Source organism: Hylobates moloch, unplaced genomic scaffold, assembly GCF_009828535.3.
Source record: "Hylobates moloch isolate HMO894 unplaced genomic scaffold, HMol_V3 SCAFFOLD_15, whole genome shotgun sequence".
Taxonomy (NCBI): Eukaryota; Metazoa; Chordata; class Mammalia; order Primates; family Hylobatidae; genus Hylobates; species Hylobates moloch.
Genome location: NW_026652290.1, coordinates 95,248,835 through 95,267,849, shown reverse-complemented (window position 1 = coordinate 95,267,849; position 19,015 = coordinate 95,248,835). Strand labels below are relative to the sequence as shown.

General features: G+C 54.2%; 2 protein-coding genes across 2 annotated transcripts in view; both read left to right on the top strand.

Annotated features, from left to right (window-relative positions):
• ATCAY (ATCAY kinesin light chain interacting caytaxin) overlaps positions 1 to 4,156 on the top strand; it is a 46,343-nt gene extending 42,187 nt beyond the window's left edge. The window contains exon 13 of the mRNA XM_032177916.2: positions 644 to 4,156. Coding sequence (XP_032033807.1) covers positions 644 to 653 — 10 coding nt within the window. The 3' untranslated portion in view covers positions 654 to 4,156. The remainder of the gene's footprint in view (positions 1 to 643) is intronic.
• Positions 4,157 to 9,464: 5,308 nt separating this feature from the next.
• On the top strand, positions 9,465 to 17,873 carry NMRK2 (nicotinamide riboside kinase 2). The gene is made up of 7 exons (XM_032177910.2): positions 9,465 to 9,704; positions 13,476 to 13,566; positions 14,141 to 14,189; positions 14,358 to 14,514; positions 15,647 to 15,718; positions 16,422 to 16,528; positions 17,541 to 17,873. The coding sequence occupies exons 1-7, from the start codon at positions 9,679 to 9,681 to the stop codon at positions 17,729 to 17,731; spliced, it is 693 nt and encodes a 230-aa protein (XP_032033801.1). The 5' UTR covers positions 9,465 to 9,678; the 3' UTR covers positions 17,732 to 17,873.
• The last annotated feature ends 1,142 nt before the right edge of the window (positions 17,874 to 19,015 follow it).

Below are 19,015 nucleotides of genomic sequence, written 5' to 3'. Positions count from 1 at the left end.
ATGTATGGATGGATGGATGGATGGATGTGTGGGTGGTTGTATGGTTGGTTGGATGGATGGATGGCTAGATGGATGAGTGGGTGGGTGGATGGATGGATGGATGGATGGATGGATGGATGGATGGATGGATAGACAGATGGATGAGTGGGTGGATGGATGGGTGGGCAGATGGATGAATGGATGGATGGTTGAATAGATGGGTGAGTGGATGGATGGATGGATGGATGGATGGATGGATGATGGATGTATGGGTGGGTGGGTGGATGGGTGGATGGATGGATGAGTGAGTGGCTGGATGGGTGGGCAGAGGGATGAACGCATGGGTGGGTGAGTGTGTGGATGGATGGATGGGTGGTGGATAGATGTGTGGGTGGTTGTATGGTTGGTTAGTGGGTGGGTGGGTTGAAGCCTCCCTCCAGGCTGATTGAGGGTGCCAGTCTGAAGCACCAGGAAGGAGGCCCTCAGAGCCACACTTAGAAAGTGGGTGGCAGGAGCCAGGCCCTGAAGGGCATGTGCCATTCTTGCTGCTGGGAGCTCACCCATGCTGGGTGGGATCATTCTTTTGGGTTACATACATGTGGAAGCGCATTTTGCACTTTTAACATTAACAGCAATAACTTGGCCTGTGTCTTTCCCTCCCTAGCATGTCCTGAGGTGACGTGAGCATAACGAAGGACATGGAAGAAGATTCCAGATGCCAGAAAACCTCCGTGAGACGCCCACTGGCCCCAGATCTCATCCTGCCTCATCCTGAGTCCCAATCTTCCAAGGGTGCCAGCCCCTCCGTTCATCTCTGAAACCCAGCATCCTTTTCAGCTGCTTGAAAACGTTGTATTTTTTTTTTAACGATGCAGTATTTGTGCGTTCCAGAAGAGGGCCCAGCTCTGAGCACCTCACCCTTCCACACTCACGAACTCTCAGCCGAGGAAGGCAAGAAGCGCAGAGGGTGGCCCATGTGGCGTCGGTGGCCCCTGCTCCTGCTCGCAGCCCCTGTGGTCAGAGCTGGATACAAGATTCAAGAACCTTCTCTTGCTTGTCACCCGCTCCAGGTTGGAGCCACAGACGCCCACCACCACCCTGGCTGGGTCTGCGTCCTTTCCTGTGCCTTTCCCCCCAGAACACGGCCCCAGACCTAGAAGCTCAACCCCCCTATGAGGGGGCCATGTCCTGGGGTACCTCCTGGCCTCCGACCTTATGTCCAAACTTCACACCCATGGTTTTTCATTTGACCCGCCCCCTTCTCGCTCATAATGACACCCAGCTCCTTTGAGAGGATCAGAGCCCATTGCACAAGAAGAGCTGCTGCCAACCATCCTTGTCCTCCGATTGCAAAATGACACCCCAGTAATCTAGAACATTCTCAAGCCCCTTTAACTCAGATGCCAAGCCACCGGGCAAACCCAGTCAATACCTCCCACCAAGGAGTGAGATATGTGGACCTTGCTGCTCCCCCAACCCGGCGTCAGTCTGGGACATGCCAGCGCTGTTCCGGGTTGGAACAGCAGAGCCTCAGAAGCTGGCTCTGAAATAGGCAGACCTAGCAAAAGGAAGATACAGGGTATCGGGCATTTGAGTGTTTCAGAAGTCACTCGGGAAGATAAATCCAGTGCGCTGGCCGCAGCCACCTGCATTCAGAGCTTGGACCAGCGGGTTCTTGTTCGGGAGGCAAATTTCCCTAGGAAAAAGAAGACAGACTTTTGTAATACAGTCCAAATGCCAGTCACTGGTCAGACGGACTCTAGAAGCACTGAGCTCCCTGTCTCTGGAAGCATTTAAGAAAAGGTTGGGCCAGGCACGATGGCTCACGCCTGTAATCCCAGACTTTGGGAGGCCGAGGCAGGCGGATCACCTGAGGTGAGGAGTTTGAGAACAGCCTGGCCAACATGGTGAAACCTCATCTCTACTAAAAATACAAAAATTAGCCAGGCGTGGTGGCAGGCACCTGTAATCCCAGCTACTTGGGAGGCTGAGGCACGAGAATCACTTAAACCTGAGAGGCAGAGATTGCAGTGAGCCAAGATCGTGCCACTGCACTCCAGCCTGGGTGACAGAGCAAGACTCTGTCTCAAAAAAAAATAAAAATTAGTCAGGGCACAGTGGCTCATGCCTGTAATCCCAGCACTCTGGGAGGCTGAGGTGGGTGGATCACCTGAGGTCAGGAGTTCAAGACTAGCCTGGTGAACATGGCGAAACCAGTCTCTAATAAAAATACAAAAATTAGCCAGGCATGGTGGCGCACACCTGTAATCCCAGCTACTCGGGAGGCTGAGGCAGGAGAATTGCTTGAACCCAGGAGGCAGAGGTTGCAGTGATCCAAGATCACGCCACTGCACTCCAGCCTGGGCAACAAGAGCAAAACTCCGTCTCAAAAGAAAAAGAAAAGAAAAGAATGGACAGTGTTTGCAGAGAGTTGCTCACGAGATTCCCTCTAACCCTAAATGTCTTGGTGTCTATCAGTCTTGAGCAGACAGCGAGTAGGGCAGGCACATTCTCCAGGCCCTTCTTCCTAGCTCTGTATTTGCCCTCTCAGCAAGTGCTATCCAGGCTAGGCCAACCAGACCCACAATTAACTGAGCCTCAGTGAAAGCGTCCAGTGCATCTTGACCTGAGACAGCAAGGAATTGCATTTGGGGTTATTCCAACAACGATGGCAGGGAACTGGTGGTATTTAGTGCTGACGGGCAGTGATACAGAAAGATTTGCCCTGTGGGACAGGGTCCTGCGCGAGTCCCATCCCCAAAAGCCAGCAGCTCCTGCCATGAGGAAGGCGGGGTTTCTGAGCGGGCTTATGCCTGCAGGTTCCCGTGGAGCCACCGGCTGTGAAGGGACACCTCTGTGTCTCAGCATTGCCCTGGAGAGGCTGGGACATTTAGGGACATGGTAGGGTTTTAACATTTGTTTCCCAAATGTCAAATCCTGGCCACAGGGGCAAGACCCTGTCCCGAATTCCCACCCCAGTGAATGGTGTCGCTGCCAAAGGCAACACGAGATGACGGAAGTGGCTGGGCACGGTGGCTCACGCCTGTAATCCCAGCACTTTGGGAGACCGAGACAGGCGGATCACCTGAGGTTAGGAGTTCGAGACCAGGCTGGCCAACATAGTGAAACCCCGTCTCTACTAAAAATACAAAAATTAGCTGGGTGTGGTGGCACATGCCTGTAATCCCAGCTACTCAGGAGGCTGAGGCAGGAGAATAGCTGGAACCCAGGAGGCAGAGATTGCAGTGAGCCGAGATTGCGCCACTGCACTCCAGCCTGGGAGACAGAGCAAGACTCTGACTCAAAAAAAAAAAAAAAAAAAAATGACAGAACCCTGATTATCAGACTGCCCAGAGGAGAGAGGGTCCAGCAGATAGATGCCAGCCAGGCCCAGCTGCCACGATTTGTCCCAGGTTACCAAAGGCTCATGGCTCCAGCATGAATCGTTCTAACCCAACAGTGACAAGAACTCCTGGTCCTTAACTTTCATGGAAGACTGGGGCCACTTCCAAGTCACAGACAGGAGACGGGGACAGGAAAGAACTCATTCCACCCAATCGGGCACCTAATAATTGAGTGTCTACAGCAGCAACCAAGTGACAAGTGAGGCCCTACCTGACCCAGAAGGTGCCTGCCGGCTAAACATTCTGCCCCCACCAGAAACTCCAGGGGTTCTGCCCGTTATACCGTGGCCCACCCACGCCCCTTTGGATCACCAGCAGTCACAGACAACAGGCAGGCGAAACTGAAGACCCCAACTCAGCCCCAGTGGACCCTCCAGAGCAAAAGAGGCCCCCGGTGAGACCACCTGTCGGCAGGCATGCCGAGGTCAAACAGCCGGGGCCACCGTTCCCAGCTGGGCCACAACCTGCACCGTCCACAGATGGGCTTTGAGATGGATTTGTATCAGGGTAGGGGGTGTGGTTTTGGCCAAAATGCAATGGACCCCGACGCCTCCTCTTAAAAGGATGTTGGGTTTCCCTCTGGTGACACATGGGATGCGTCATAAACCCTCCCCCAAAGTCCTGGTCAGCACGCCCATCCTTCCAACGATGAGTTTTGCGGTTTTTCAGAACAGAAATCATCATTATGATTGATGACGGTCGTGATGTTAAGACATCGTCTCCATGAGCTTTGGGGGGACTTTTATGTGGAATAAAGAAACTATCACTGAGAAGGGAGGTTTGTTCCTTTTCAATACTAGTAAGAGGCAGGGCCCAGTGGCTCATGCCTATCATCCCAGCACTCTGGGAGGCAGAGGTGGGAGGATCACCTGAGGTCAGGAGTTCCAGACCAGCCTGGCCAACATGGTGAAACACTGTCTCTACTAAAAATACAAAAATCAGCCAGGCATGGTGGCGGGTGCCTGTAGTCCAAGCTACTTGGGAGGTCAGGAGTTCCAGACCAGCCTGGCCAACATGGTAAAACACCTTCTCTACTAAAAATACAAAAATTAGCAGGGCATGGTGGTGCATGCCTGTAGTCCAAGCTACTCGGGAGGCTGAGGCAGGAGAATCACTTGAACCCGGGAGGCGGAGGCTGCAGTGAGCGGGGATCACGCCTGCCAATTCTCTCCGTCCACCTAGTGGGGACACTGTGCGGTGGCTATATCATACCCATCTTGATGTCTCTGTCACCAGCAGGTCCCAAAGTCACACCACTGTGCTCCAGTGGTGTTTATGCCAGCAGGTGCCCTTTAGGGGAAAAGGTGGGGTCTTCGTGGGTGGATGGAAGGGATAAAGAGGGTGGAGCTGTTGCTGGGATCCTGGGGAGCCGCTCCCAGTTTGGAGGTGACAGCCCCCTCCTTTATCCCACTGCACGGAGTCTCTGATTGCCCTAAGAGGTTTCTTGAAAACCTCATTCACAGCCAGGCACGGTGGCTCACACCTGTAATCCCAACACTTTGGAAGGCCGAGGCAGGTGAATCACTTGAGGTCAGGAGTTTGAGGCCAGCCTGGCCAATGTGACAAAACCCCGTCTCTACTAAAAATACTAAAATTAGCCAGGCATGGTGGTGCATGCCTGTAATCCCAGCTACTCGAGAGGCTGAGCCAGGAGAATCACTTGAACCCGGGGGGCTGAGGCTGCAGTGAGCCAAGATCGCGCCACTTGACTCCAGCCTGGGCAAAAGAGACTCCGAACCCCCACCAAAAAAAAAAAAAAAACGAAAAGAAGGCCGGGCGCAGTGGCTCACGCCTGTAATCCCCAAAAAAAAAAAAACAGTAAAGAAAACCTCACTCACGGCCGGGCGCGGTGGCTCACGCTTGTAATCCCAGCACTCTGGGAGGCCAAGGCGGGCGGATCACGAGGTCAGCGGATCACGAGGTCAGGAGATCGAGACCACGGTGAAACCCCGTCTCTACCAAAAATACAAAAAATTAGCCGGGCGTGGTGGCGGGCGCCTGTAGTCCCAGCTACTCGGAGAGGCTGAGGCAGGAGAATGGCGTGAACCCGGGAGGCGGAGCTTGCAGTGAGCCGAGATTGCGCCACTGCACTCCAGCCTGGGTGACAGAGCAAGACTCCGTCCCAAAAAAAAAAAAAAAAAAAAAAAAGAAAACCTCACTCACTCTTTCATTCATTTCGGGCACAGGCGGTCCAGTCCCTCATACCACTCCCAGCACAAGGGGCGGGCTAAACCCAGGGACGTGGGACCTTCCTGGGGACCAGGAGGAAGGGACCTTTCTGATCAGAGAAGCAATACACAAGCAGCTGTCAGCCAAGCCAGCAGAAGGAGGGGTGTCCCTGGCACACGGACCCATGGGGACAAAGGCCTGGGGCAGGCAGAGTTGGGGCAGCCAGAGAGGGGCCTGAGGGCCGGAGCAGCTGCCACCAGTGTTTCAGAAAAGCCCAGGACTAAATTAAAGGCTTCATCATTTGGTTACTTTCTATTTGGTTTCTTTTTTCATTTGGTTACTTTCTATTACCATAATTACTTTTTTTTATTTTTTGAGACGGAGTCTCATTCTGTCACCCAGGCTGGAGTGCAGTGGCACAATCTCAGCTCACTGCAACCTCTGCCTCCCGGGTTTGAGCAATTCTCCTGCCTCAGCCTCCCGAGTAGCTGGGACTACAGGGGCACACCCCCATGCCTGGCTAATTTTTGTATTAAGTAGAGATGGGGTTTCGCCATGTTGGCCAGGCTGGTCTCGAACTCCTGTCCTCAAGTGGTTCTCCTGCTTTGGCTCCCCAAAGTGCTGGGATTACAGGCGTGAGCCACTGCGCCCAGGCTTCTTTTTTTTTTTTTAATCAGGGTTTTCCTCTGTTGCTCAGGCTAGAGTGCAGTGATGCAATCTCAGCTCACTGCAGCCTCAGCCTCCTGAGCTCAAGGGATCCTTCTGCCTCAGCCTCCCAAGTAGCTGGGACTACAGAAGCACGCCATCATACCCAGCTAATTTTTTTTATTTTTTGGTAGAGACGGTGGGAGGTGAGGAGGCAGAGGTCTCACAAGGTTGCCCAGACTGGTGTTGAAATCCTGGCCTCAAGCGATCCTCCCACCTTGACCTCCTAAAATGCTGGGATTACAGTAGTGAGCCACTGCAAACATTTTTTTTTTTTTTTTTTGAGACGGAGTCTTGCTCTGCTGCCCAGGCTGGAGTGCAGTGGCACCATCTCGGCTCACTGCAAGCTCCACCTCCCGGGCTCACGCCATTCTCCTGCCTCAGCCTCCTGAGTAGCTGGGACTACAGGTGCCCACCACCACACCTGGCTAATTTTTTGTATTTTTAGTAGAGATGGGGTTTCACTGTGTTAGCCAGGATGGTCTCGAACTCCTGACCTCAGGTAATCCGCCTGCCTCAGCCTCCCAAAGTGCTGGGATTACAGGCATGAGCCACCGCGCCCAGCCAAACAGACACTTTTTTAATAAATCAAGATGAGAGTCACTTAATATAAAATTAACCATTTTTAAGAGTGCATTCTGCGGTTCTCAGTACCTTCACAATGTTTTGCAAATACCATCTCTATCAAGTTCCAGAACATTCCATTACCCCAAAAGTAAATCCATCCCTAGCAGCCACAGTCATCCCCACCCACCTCCCCCAGCCCCTGGCACCCACGCCTCCCCTTCCTGTCCCTGTGGATTGGCGTGTCCTGGGCATTTCATGTAAATGGGATCACTGCATCATGTGGCAGTGAGGTCGCTAATCAATACCTTGGGACCTGGGACTGCTTGGAGACTGGCAGGCATTTGTAGCCCCTGTGGCTTCTCCCTCTCCTTCCTGCCGGGGTGGGCTGGCACAGGGAGGCCTCCCAGAGGTGCCCTGCCAGGGCCTGTATCTGGGCATGTCACTGTCACCTGAGACCCTGGGCCACATGCCCCACCAAGAGGCTGCCAGGAAATTCTTGCCACTGAATCTGGGCCAGAGGTGAAGCCCAGGAGCCGGGCTTTCCTGGGTGCCTGCTTGAGCACCTGGAGGAGCTCCGGCCACAGACACAGCCACCCCGCCACACTGTCACAGATCCTGTGGCTGACTGCTTTTCTGAGCTTTCCTCATGAATGCCCCAAGATTTCCAGTCCATTTTGCAAGAGCTCTTGAAGTCCAGGGTCACAGTTCTGTTAACAGGACTCATAAAGTACACCACTGGTCAGGCATGGTGGCTTAAGCCTGTAATCCCAGTACTTTGGGAGGCTGAGGAGGAAGGATCACTTGAGGCCAGGAGTTCGAGACTGGCCTAGGCAATGTAACAAGACCTCATCTCCTAAAAATTCTCTCTCTCTTTGGTGTATTGATCTCTGACTACATACAGACATACAAACTTGGCCGTCCTATCACCCCACCTTCCTGGTCACTTCCCATCTTCTGATCACCCCCCTGCTCCTGGGCTATAATTCCCCACTTTTCCTTGTATTGGTGGAAGGAGAGAAGATTGAATCCAATCTCCCTCCCGTACTACAAAACCCCATGGTAGTAGTCCCCCACCCCCCTCAACAAAGTCAGCCTTACTATTTTAAGAAGCATCAGAAAAATTATTTTCTGGCGGGGAGAGGCGTCGCATGCCTGTAATCCCAGCACTTTGGGAGGCCGAGGTGGAGGAATCATCACTTGAGGCCAGGAGTTCAAGACCAACCTGGGCAACATAGCAAGACCCCATCTCTACAAAAAATTAAAAAGTTAGGTGTGGTGGTGCGAACCTGCAGTCTCAGCTACTTGGGAGGCTGAAGCAGAAAGATCGCTCCAGTCTGAGAGGTTGAGGCTGCAGTGGGCCGTGATCACATCAGCACACTCCAGCCTGGGCCACAGAGCGAGACCCTGTCTCAAAAAATTTAAAAATGTAGGCTGGGCGTGGTGGCTCACACCTGTAATCCCAGCACTTTGGGAGGCCTGAGGCAGGCGGATCACCTGAGGTCAGGAGTTCGAGACCAGTCTGGCCAACATGGTGAAACCCCGTCTCTACTAAAAATACAAAAATTATCTGGGCGTGGTGGTGCTTGCCTGTAATCCCAGCTACTGGGGAGGTTGAGGCAGGAGAATCGCTTGAACCTGGAAGGCAGAGGTTACAGTGAGTCGAGATGGTACCACTGCACTCCAGCCTGGGTGACAGGGCAAAAACTCCGTCTCAAATTTATTTTTTTATTTTATTTTATTTTCTGAGATGGAGTCTCACTCTGTCACCCAGGCTGGAGTGCAGTGGCGCAATCTCAGCTCACTGCAACCTCTACCTGCCAGGTTCAAACAATTCTCCTGCCTCAGCCTCCCAAGTAGCTGGGACTACAGGCCTGTGCCACCAGGCCCAGCTAATTTTTTTTGTATTTTTAGTAGAGACGGGGTTTCACCATGCTGGCCAGGCTGGTCTCGAACTCCTAACCTCGTGATCCGCCCGCCTCGGCCTCCCAAAGTGCTGGGATTACAGGCATGAGCCACTGCGCCCGGCCCCACCTCAAATTTAAAAAAATAATAATTAAAACATCTAATAGGAGAATACTTACCTTTACCAGTAGAAGAGAGGAGCAGCAGAGTGTCATTCCTCCCCATTACCCCCCTCCCCGCCCGGCCGGCCCCCAGTCAAATGACTCCAGCCACAAGGCAGGCACTGGATGAATGGTCCCTGGTGTCACGCTGAGATCTTGTGGCTGGGCCCCACGGTCACCAGGGCAAGGCTATCTTGTGATTCACTGCTAAGGATCTTAAGCCCACCTTGGCCTCGACCTTGTTGGAAAAGGAAGCTCCCCGCAGGGCCCGGCCTCTAGGGCTGCTGTGCGGGCGGGGGTGGGTGAGTTCGCTTCCTTGACGCCACGAGAACCAGTCTTAATGTCAGGGTCAGGCCACAGGACACAGAGTGGGATATTTTTAGGGAGAGAAAAGTGTGGGGCTGCTGATCTGAGCTCTCTGGCCAGGAGGAGGGAAGGGGGTGGAGGTGGAGAGGAGGAAGGAGGGGGTAAGAAGGAGGGGAGGGGAGGAGGGGGTGGAGAGAGGGCAGGGAGGTGGGAGGAGGGAAGAGGCAGCCCCCCGCCCGGCCAGCTCGTGACTAATTTAGGCAAAAGGCAGCCTGGAGCTATTTCCACTCGGCGGAGGGAACAGGTGCCGGCGCCTCCGCCCCACCCCCACGGGCCACCTCTCCCGGGGCGGCCTCCAGGCTGCCGAGACCTATAAAGGCGCCGGGTTTTCTCAATGAAGCCGGGACGCGCTCCGGAGCGCACTGCGTGGTCGCGCCCTACCCGGGCTGCCTTGGAAGTCGTCCCCGCCGCCCCTCCGCGCCAGCATGAAGCTCATCGTGGGCATCGGAGGGTGAGCGCAGGGGGACCTGGTGGGCGGCCCCGCGGGGCAAAGCCCCCTGTGCGCGCAGAGGGGGAGGCCCGGGAATGAATGGAGGGACGCCCGGCGCCTGAGCTCACCGACGCGCCGCCCGAGGTCTGAGTGCTGGGAGGATTTTCTGCCCTCGGGGTCTCGGTGTCCCCAGTGGGGAGGGGGGCTGGACACTGAGCCCAGTATTTCATTTTTTAAATGGAAATTATTCCCGCCACCTTCCAATTATACTCAGCATAAAAAAAATAGACCAGACACGGTGGCTCAGGCCTGGAATCCTGGCACTTTGGGAGGCCAAGGCGGATGGATCACCTGAGGTCAGGAATTTGAGACCAGCCTGGCCAACATGGTGAAACCCCGTCTCTACTAAAAATACAAAAATTAGCCGGGCACGGTGGTGCACGCCTGTAATCCCAGCTACTGGGTAGGCTGAGGTGGGAGAATCACTTGAATCGGGGAGATGGAGGTTGTAGTGAGCCAAGATAATGCCACTTCACTCCAGCCTGGGCGACAGAGTGAGACTGCAGCTCAAAAAATCAGTAGGGATAGAAAATTAACTAAAGCTCTGGTGAACCCTCCTCCCGCCTCAGGGCTGTCCTAGCTAAATCGGGGACTGACACGTGGGCAGGTGGGGCAGGGTCCCCAGAATGTCATTCCACATGACTGTGCCTTTGGAGCCTCTCTCAGGCGACCTCAAGCTAGAGGAGATTCAAACTCTCTGTAACCAGCAGGGCTGGCTTTGTGGGGCTCACACCCCTGCCTCAGAAGGGACGGGAGCTTGGTCTAATGCTAGCTGGCCTCCCTCTTGAATTTCGTATTTTTTGGGTTTTTTTTGGGGGGGGTGTTGTTGTTTGAGACAGAGTCTTGCTCTGTCGCCCAGGCTGGAGTGCAGTGATCTCGGCTCACTGCAACCTCCGCCTCCCAGGTTCAAGCAATTCTCCTGCCTCAGCCTCCCAAGTAGCTGGGATTACAGGTGTGCACCACATGCCTGTCTAAACTTTGTGTTTTTAGTAGAGATAGGTGTTTCACCATGTTGGCCAGGCTGATCTCGAACTCCTGATCTCAAGTGATCCAACCGTCTCGGCCTCCCAAAGTGCTGGGATTACAGGCGTGAGCCACTGTGCTCGGCCCCTAATATTTTTGGAATAAGAAGCCTCGAATTTTCATTTTGCATTCAGTGCTGCAAATGTCACAGCCCACCCAGGGCACAAGATAACTTGGATTCATGTCAGGCACTTTCTTTGTATTAATTTTTATTTAAAAAATTATTAATACCTGAGGGCTTACATTTTAAAAATTGGTTTTTAAATTTTATAATACAGATGGGAGTCTCACTAGGTTGCCCAGGCTGGTCTGAAACTCCCAGGATCAAGTAATCCTCCTGCCTCAGCCTCTCGAAGTGCTGGGATTACAGGTGGGAGCCACCACACCTGACCAACAGTAGACATTTTTCTAACCTGCCTCTTCTGGATATGATATAGGGGTCCTCTTTTTCCATCAGTCCTTTTTTTATTTTATTTTTTATTTTTTATTTATTAATTTTTTTTTTTGAGACAAAATCTCATTCTGTCACCAAGGCTGGAGTGGGGTGGCATGATCTCAGCTCACTGCAACCTCTGACTCCTGAGTTCAAGCAATTATCTTGCCTCAGCCTCCTCAGTAGCTTGGATTACAGGCACCCACCACCACGCCTGGCTGATTTTTGTATTTTTACTAGAGACAGGGTTTCACCAGGTTGGCCAGGCTGATCGCAAACTCCTGACCTCAGGTGATCTGCCTGCCTCTGCCTCCCAAAGTGCAGAGATTATAGGCATGACCCACCGCAACCAGCTAAGATTGTTTACATTATCTATTTATTTAAAGACAGGGTTTCACTCTCACCCAGACTGGACTGCAGTGGGGTGATCACAGCTCACTGCAGCCTCAAACCCCCAGGCTCAGGTGATCCTCCCATCTCAGCCTCCCAAGTAGCTAGGACTACAGGCATGCACCACCACACTTGGCTAGTTTTTAATTTTTTGTTAAGATGGGGTCTTCCGATGTTGCCCAGGCTAGTCCTGAGCTCGAGTGATCCTCCCGCCTCGGCCTCCCAGAGTGCTGGGATTACAGGCATGAGCCACCGTGCGTGGCCGGTGCTGTTTTATTTTTTTTTTTAAGCCCTGCTGAGAGTAAATCAGTTTCCTTATCTGTAAAGATAGGTGGGCCGGGCTCACACCTGTAATCCCAGCACTTTGGGAGGCCAAGGCAGGTGGATCACCTGAGGTTAGGAGTTTGAGACCAGCCTGGACGACATGGCAAAACCCCGTCTCTACTAAAAACACAAAAATTAGCTGGGTGTGGTGGCGCATGCCTGCAATCCCAGCTACTTGGGAGGCTGAGGCCGGAGAAGCTCTTGAACCCAGGAGGCAGAAGTTGCAGTGAGCCAAGATCGCATCATTACACTCCAGCCTGGGCGACAAGAGCAAAACTCTGTCTCAAAAAAAAAAAAAAAAAAAAAAAGGTGAATGGTCCCACCTCCTGTGTTTTAGTAAGGATGACATGAGCCCACACATCAGAGGAGGACATAGAATATTCTGGGTGCACGCCACGTCTGTGTACATTAGCTTTTGTGTGTTTGTGCTTTCTGCCTCTTTTCTTTGCCCAGAAAGCCTCTGTGAATACAAATGTCCTGTCTTCACTACAGTTTTACAGTTGTGTTTTATATTTAAGTCTAATCCTAGGACTGGGTGTGGTGGCTCACACCTATAATCTCAGTACTTCGGGAGGCCGAGGTGGGAGGATCGCCTGAGCCCAGGAGTTCGAGCCTGCAGTGAGCTATGATGGTGCCACTGCACTCCAGCCTGGGCAACAGAGTGAAACTCTGTCTCTTAAAAAAAAAAAGGGGGGCCGGGTGCAGTGGCTCACGCCTGTAATCCCAGCACTTTGGGAGGCCAAGGCGGCCAGATCATGAGGTCAGATCGAGACCATCCTGGCTAGCACGGTGAAACCTCATCTCTACTAAAAATACAAAAAATTAGCCGGGCTTAGTGGCGGGCATGTGTCCAGCTACTCAGGAAGCTGAGGCAGGAGAATGGCTGGCGTGAACCTGGGAGGCGGAGCTTGCAGTGAGCCAAGATCACGCCACTGCACTCCAGCCTGGGCGACTGAGCAAGACTGTGTCTCAAAACAAAAACAAACAAACAAAAAGCCAGGCGCGGTGGCTCACGCCTGTAATACTAGCACTTTGGGAGGCTGAGGATGGTGGATCTCCTGAGGTCAGGAGTTGGAGACCAGCCTGGCCGACATAGTGAAACCCCATCTTGCCAGGCACAGTGACTCACACCTGTAATCCCAGCACTTTGGGAGGCCAAAGCAGGCGGATCACCTGAGGTTAGGAGTTCGAGACCAGCCTGGCCGACATAGCAAAACCCCGTATCTACTAAAAACACAAAAATTAGCTGAGTGTGGTGGCGCACGCCTGTAATCCCAGCTACTTGGGAGGCTGAGGCAAAAGAATTGCTTGAACCTGGGAGGCAGAGATTGCAGTGAGCCAAGATCGCACCACTGCACTCCAGCCTGGGCAACAGAGTGAAACTCCTTCTTGGAAAAAAAAAAAAAAAAAAGAAAAAAAAAATCCTGGGAGCTCATTTGCAGGAAGACCCTGAGACATGGACAGGCCCTGGGGAGCCCAGGCTGCACCTCAGGCCCCCTTCTGAGCACCCTGACCTTCTTGGGGGGAGCCCAGGCAGTCTCATGCACACACTGTCTCCCCAGCATGACCAACGGCGGCAAGACCACGCTGACCAACAGCCTGCTCAGAGCCCTGCCCAACTGCTGCGTGATCCATCAGGATGACTTCTTCAAGGTGCCCGCCCTCGCCCGGGAAGGTGGAGCCGGGAGGGGATGCAGCATAGGCAGCCAGGCCCAGCCAGCCCCGCCCTCCACTGCCCAGTGTCCGTGTGGGCTGGGCACCAGCTCCACTCCCTGCCTGACCCCTCCTGGAGTCTCTGGGATAAACTGGGCCAGGAGAGCCAGGGACGGCTGTCGTGTTCCCATTTCCTGAGCACCTATTTCATACCCAGCCCATTCTCACTGGACATCCCTACAGTGGGGACCCCGATTAGACGGATGGGAAAACCACCATTCCTCAACAGGGCCAGCCGGCTGTGGCTTTCTGGGCGAATACCCTTTATTCCTCTCCACTTCCGCTTTCCCATCTGCAAAATGGACTCTGTGCCCAGCTCGCTGCGTAGGTGTAGGTGGGGGTGAGGGCTAATGAGATGACTGATGGTCTGGGGAGAATGTGAGGGTCAGCCAGAGCCCCCACCCCTCAGGGACCTCAGCAGCTCCAGCAAGGGACCCCCTAAGACTCCATCACCCAGGGCGGGGGTGAGGCAAGACCAGGCACTGAGCCTGAGCTTCAGGCTCCTCTGTTTCAGCCCCAAGACCAAATAGCAGTTGGGGAAGATGGCTTCAAACAGTGGGATGGTAAGGACAAGCATCACCCCCAAGCCCCACTGTCCCCCGGAGTCTGCCCTCCTGCAATGCCTGCTCCCCCTCCACTGTCCCCCGGGGTCCGCCCTCCTGCAGTACCTGCTCCCCTTCCACGGTCCCCTGGGGTCCGCCCTCCTGCAATGCCTGCTCCCCTCTCCCCAGTGCTGGAGTCCCTGGACATGGAGGCCATGCTGGACACGGTGCAGGCCTGGCTGAGCAGCCCGCAGAAGTTTGCCCGAGCCCACGGGGTCAGCGTCCAGCCAGAGGCCTCGGACGCCCACGTCCTCCTCCTGGAAGGCTTCCTGCTCTACAGCTACAAGTGAGCATCTGCAGGCTCTGGCCCAGGCATGGCCCTCCCTGGGCGGGTGTAGCCATCTCTTGTTTGCTTGTTTTTGTTGTTGTTGTTGTTTTGAGACAGAGTTTTGCTCTCGTTGCCCAGGCTGGAGTGCAGTGGTGAGATCTTGACTCACTGCAACCTCTGCCTCCCAGTCCAAGCAATTTTCCTGCCTCAGCCTCCCAAGTAGCTGGGATTACAGGCCTGCGCCACCACACCCGGCTAATTTTTGTATTTTTAGTAGAGACGGGGTTTCACCCTATTGGACCAGGCTGTTCTCAAACTCCCGACCTCAAGCCATCCACCCGCCTCAGCCTCCCAAAGTGCTGGGAGTACAGGCGTGAGCCACCACGCCTGGCTCACGTCTCTATTTTAATAGGCAGGAGACCCAGGAGCAGAGCTGCCACGGGAAGTCAGGAGTTGGGGGCAGAGCTGGGATCAACCCAAGTCTGGAGCCAGGCACAGTGGCTCACGTCTGTAATCCCAGCACGCTGGGAGGCCAAGGTAGATTGATCACCTGAGGTCAGGAGTTCTAGACCAGCCTGGCCAACATGGCGAAACCCTGTATACTAAAAATACAAAAAATTAGCCAGGTGGGGTGGCGGGTGCCTGTAATCCCAGCTACTCAGGAGGCTGAGGCAAGAGAATCGCTTTAACCCAGGGGATGGAGGTTGCAGTGAGCCGAGATTGCGCCACTGCACTCCAGCCTGGGTGACAGAGAGAGACTCCATCTCAAAAACAAATTAAAACTAAAAAACTCAAGTCTGGGACAAACAGCCACCCTTCTTGGGGAAACTGAGTCTTTCTTCTGGAACCTCAGACTTCTTGGGCAGACCAGTAACCTAGGCTGTGCCCTCCGGCTTCACTGTGTGGCCCTGAGCAAGACATTCTGTCTCTCTGTGCCCGTCCAAGTTGGAGAAGAAGCATGGTCAATTTTGTGGGGGGGCTGCTGCAGGGATGGCCAATTCAGCTTCCCTTCCTGACCCCTAAACTCACTGGCCCAGACCACACCATGTGCTCGCCACCCTCTGACAGCCAAGGCTGGGGGGTTGGATATTTTGACCGCAGTTGAAGGAAAGCTCACAGGTGCTGACCGTGTCTCCCCCGCTCCGCCCAGGCCCCTGGTGGACTTGTACAGCCGCCGGTACTTCCTGACCGTCCCGTATGAAGAGTGCAAGTGGAGGAGAAGGTGCGCTTGGTGTCTGGGGTGCGGTGGGCTCCCGAGGGCCCTGTTTTGAATTACCAGGTGGAACCAGCAGTAACCTAGAAAATGCCACTGGGGGCCGGGTGCAGTGGCTCTGGGCTGTAACCTCAGTACTTCCGGAGGCCGAGGCGGGCGGATCACCTGAGGTCAGGAGTTCGAGACCAGCCTGGCCAACAGAGTGAAACCCATCTCTACTAAAAATTTAAAAATTAACCAGGCATGGTGGTGGGCTCCTGGAATCCCAGCTACTCAGGAGGCTGAGGCAAGAGAATGGCTTGAACCTGGGAGGCGGAGGTTGCAGTGAGCCGAGATCACACTACTGCACTCCAGCCTGGGCGACAGAGCAAGACTCCATCTCAAAAAAAAAAAAAAAAGAAAACGCCACTGGACACAGGCCACATCCCAACGCCACAGGCACTGGGCACTTAGCTGGCTGGAGCTCTGTGCCAGGCACCCAGAGCCCGAGGCCTGGATAGCATGGCCCACCCCAACCCTGCCCAGGGCATCTCCCGGGCCCGCAGGGTGAACATGCCAGAGGTTGGAGCCTCCAGCCCAGGGCTTCTGACCGAGGGTCCCCTTGCTCACAGCTTCTGTCCCTGACCGTGACAGGTTTCAGACCCCCATCGGAGGTATATTCTTGGCATCACCCTTCTGTGCTCTAAGCCATCCTTGCCTTCTTCCTCTGCAGTACCCGCAACTACAAAGTCCCTGATCCCCCCGGCCTCTTCGACGGCCACGTGTGGCCCATGTACCAGAAGTATAGGCAGGAGATGGAGGCCAACGGTGTGGAAGTGGGTAAGCTGCTGAACATGACCAGGCTTTGCCCTGGGGGGACCCTGAGCCCAGCCCCTCTCCATCTTTTTTTTTTTTTTTTCAAGACAGAGTCTCACTCTATCACCCAGGCTGGAGCGCAGTGGCACGATCTTGGCTCACTGCAACCTCCGCCTCCCAGGTTCAAGCCATTCTCCTGCCTCAGCCTCCCAGCCACCACGCCCAGCTAATTTTGTATTTTTAGTAGAGACGAGGTTTCCCCATGTTGGCCAGGCTGGTCTCAAACTTCTGACCTCAGGTGATCTGCCTGCCTTGGCCTCCCAAGTAGCTGGGATTACAGGCGTGAGCCACCGCACCCAGCCCCTAATTTGTGTATTATTAATAGAAATAGGGTTTCACCACGTTGGCCAGGCTGGTCTCGAACTCCTGATCTCAGGAGTTGCCCTCCTAGGTCTCCCAACGTGCTGGGATTACAGGCATGAGCCACTGCAGCTGGCCACCATTCTAAACACCCTTCAGCTCTCCCCATTCAGGACCTTTGGAAACCTGGATGTTTCTCCGTGAGCCTCGCCCCCAGTCCCTCTTGCTATTTTTGTTGTTGTTGTTTAGACGGAGTCTTGTTCTGTCGCCCAGGCTGGAGTGCAGTGGCGCGATCTTGGCTCACGGCAATCTCTGCCTCCCAGGTTCAAACCATTCCCCTGCCTCAGCCTCCTGAGTAGCTGGGATTACAGAATTACAGGCGTGCGTCACCATACCGATCTAATTTTTGTATTTTTAGTAGAGATGGGGTTTCACCATGTTGGCCAGGCTGGTCTCGAACTCCTGACCTCGTGATCCGCCTGCCTTGGCCTCCCAAAGTGCTGGGATTACAGGTGTGAGCCACCGCACCTGGCCCCCTCTTGCTGTCGGTCCAGGAAACTGACTCCAGCAGCCCGACTTTGCAGATCTCCTTGCTCCTGACCCAGCCGTCCACTCCTCCCCCTGTGCTCTGGCCCCTTCCTCCCAGCGGCCCTGACCGTGGCCTTTCTGATTTCAGTCTACCTGGACGGCATGAAGTCCCGAGAGGAACTCTTCCGTGAAGTCCTGGAAGACATTCAGAACTCGCTGCTGAACCACTCCCAGGAATCAGCCCCCTCCCTGGCTCGCCCAGCCAGGCCACAGGGACCCGGACGCGGATGCGGCCACAGAACGGCCAGGCCTGCGGCGTCCCAGCCGGACATCGTGTGACCGTTTCCCTATGGGGTGGTCTGTACGTAGGAGAGTGGAGCCCCACTCCCAGTTGGGCGTCCCGGAGCTCAGGGACTGAGCCCCAAGATGCCTCTGTAACCTCGCTGCAGCTTAAATATTAAACTGGGTCCTGTTTTTTTAACTGTTGGTGTCTACCGTGTTCTGTTTAAGATCCGTCAGGCCAGGCACGGTGGCTCACGCCTGTAATCCCAGCAGTTTGGGAGGCCGAGGAGGGCGGATCGCCTGAGGTCAGAAGTTCGAGACCAGCCTGGCCAAGATGGCGAAACCCTGTCTCTACTAAAAATACAAAAATTAGCCAGGCATGGTGGTGGATGCCTGTAGTCCTAGCTACTTGGGAGGCCAAGGCAGGAGAATCGCTTGAACCTGGGAGGCGCAGGTTGCAGTGAGCCGAGATCGCGCCACTGCACTCCAACCTGGGTGACAGAGAGAGAGCCATCTCAAAAAAAAAAAAAAAAATTAAAAATTAGCTGGGCATGGTGGTACACCTGTACAGCCCCAGCTACACAGGAGGCTGAGACAGGAAGATTGATTCAGCCCAAAAGGTTGAGGCTGCCGTGAGCTATGATCAGGTCCCTGCACTCCAGCCTGGGTGACAAAGTGATACCCTGTCTCAAAAAAAAATTTTTTCCCAATGCCTATAAATAAAGTTTTATTGGCACCTGGCCCCTGCCGTTTGCATGTGTCAGCCCTGTGGCTGCTTTAGTACTATAATAGCGTGTTGAGTCACCCCAACAGAGAAGGTCTGTCTGCAAAGCCTGGAAAGCCAAAAATATTTGCTATTTGCCCCTCTGTGCAAAATGTGTGCTGAACGGTGTGGTGTAGGCCAGGTCGAGTCCAGGGCCACAGGGAGGGTCTGGGGTCTGTGTGCTGGAGGGGAAGCAGGAGTGGACATGGAACGGGAGAATGACGTGGAAGAGGTGGCTTGCCAAGGCTTGGCCTTCCCCGTAAGCACAGAGTGTGGTAAGGATGATCTGCCGGTCACTGTGCCCAAAATAGTCCAGGACAGGACAGAGACATGAGAGAGGTGGTTCCAGGACAGCAGAAGCCCTGCCTGGCAGCCCAGATACCTTGGGCATTATTGTTTAAAAAAAAAGAAAGGCTCATGCCTGTAATCCCAGCACTTTGGGAGATTGAGGTGGGAAGATCACTTGAGCCCCGGAGTTCCAGTCCAGCCTTGGCAACATAGATCCCCGTCTCTACAAAAAATGATACAATATGAGCAGGGCGTGCTAGCCCACGCCTGTAATCCCAGCACTTCGGGAG

What these genes read in the sequence shown, in the direction of transcription:
- NMRK2 (XM_032177910.2), top strand. Translation starts at nt 9,679, where the DNA reads ATGAAGCTCATCGTGGGCATCGGAGG. An exon ending in ATCAGGATGACTTCTTCAAG is followed by an intron (nt 13,567 to 14,140) that starts GTGCCCGCCCTC and finishes CCTCTGTTTCAG; the next exon opens with CCCCAAGACCAAATAGCAGT. An exon ending in TGGCTTCAAACAGTGGGATG is followed by an intron (nt 14,190 to 14,357) that starts GTAAGGACAAGC and finishes CCCTCTCCCCAG; the next exon opens with TGCTGGAGTCCCTGGACATG.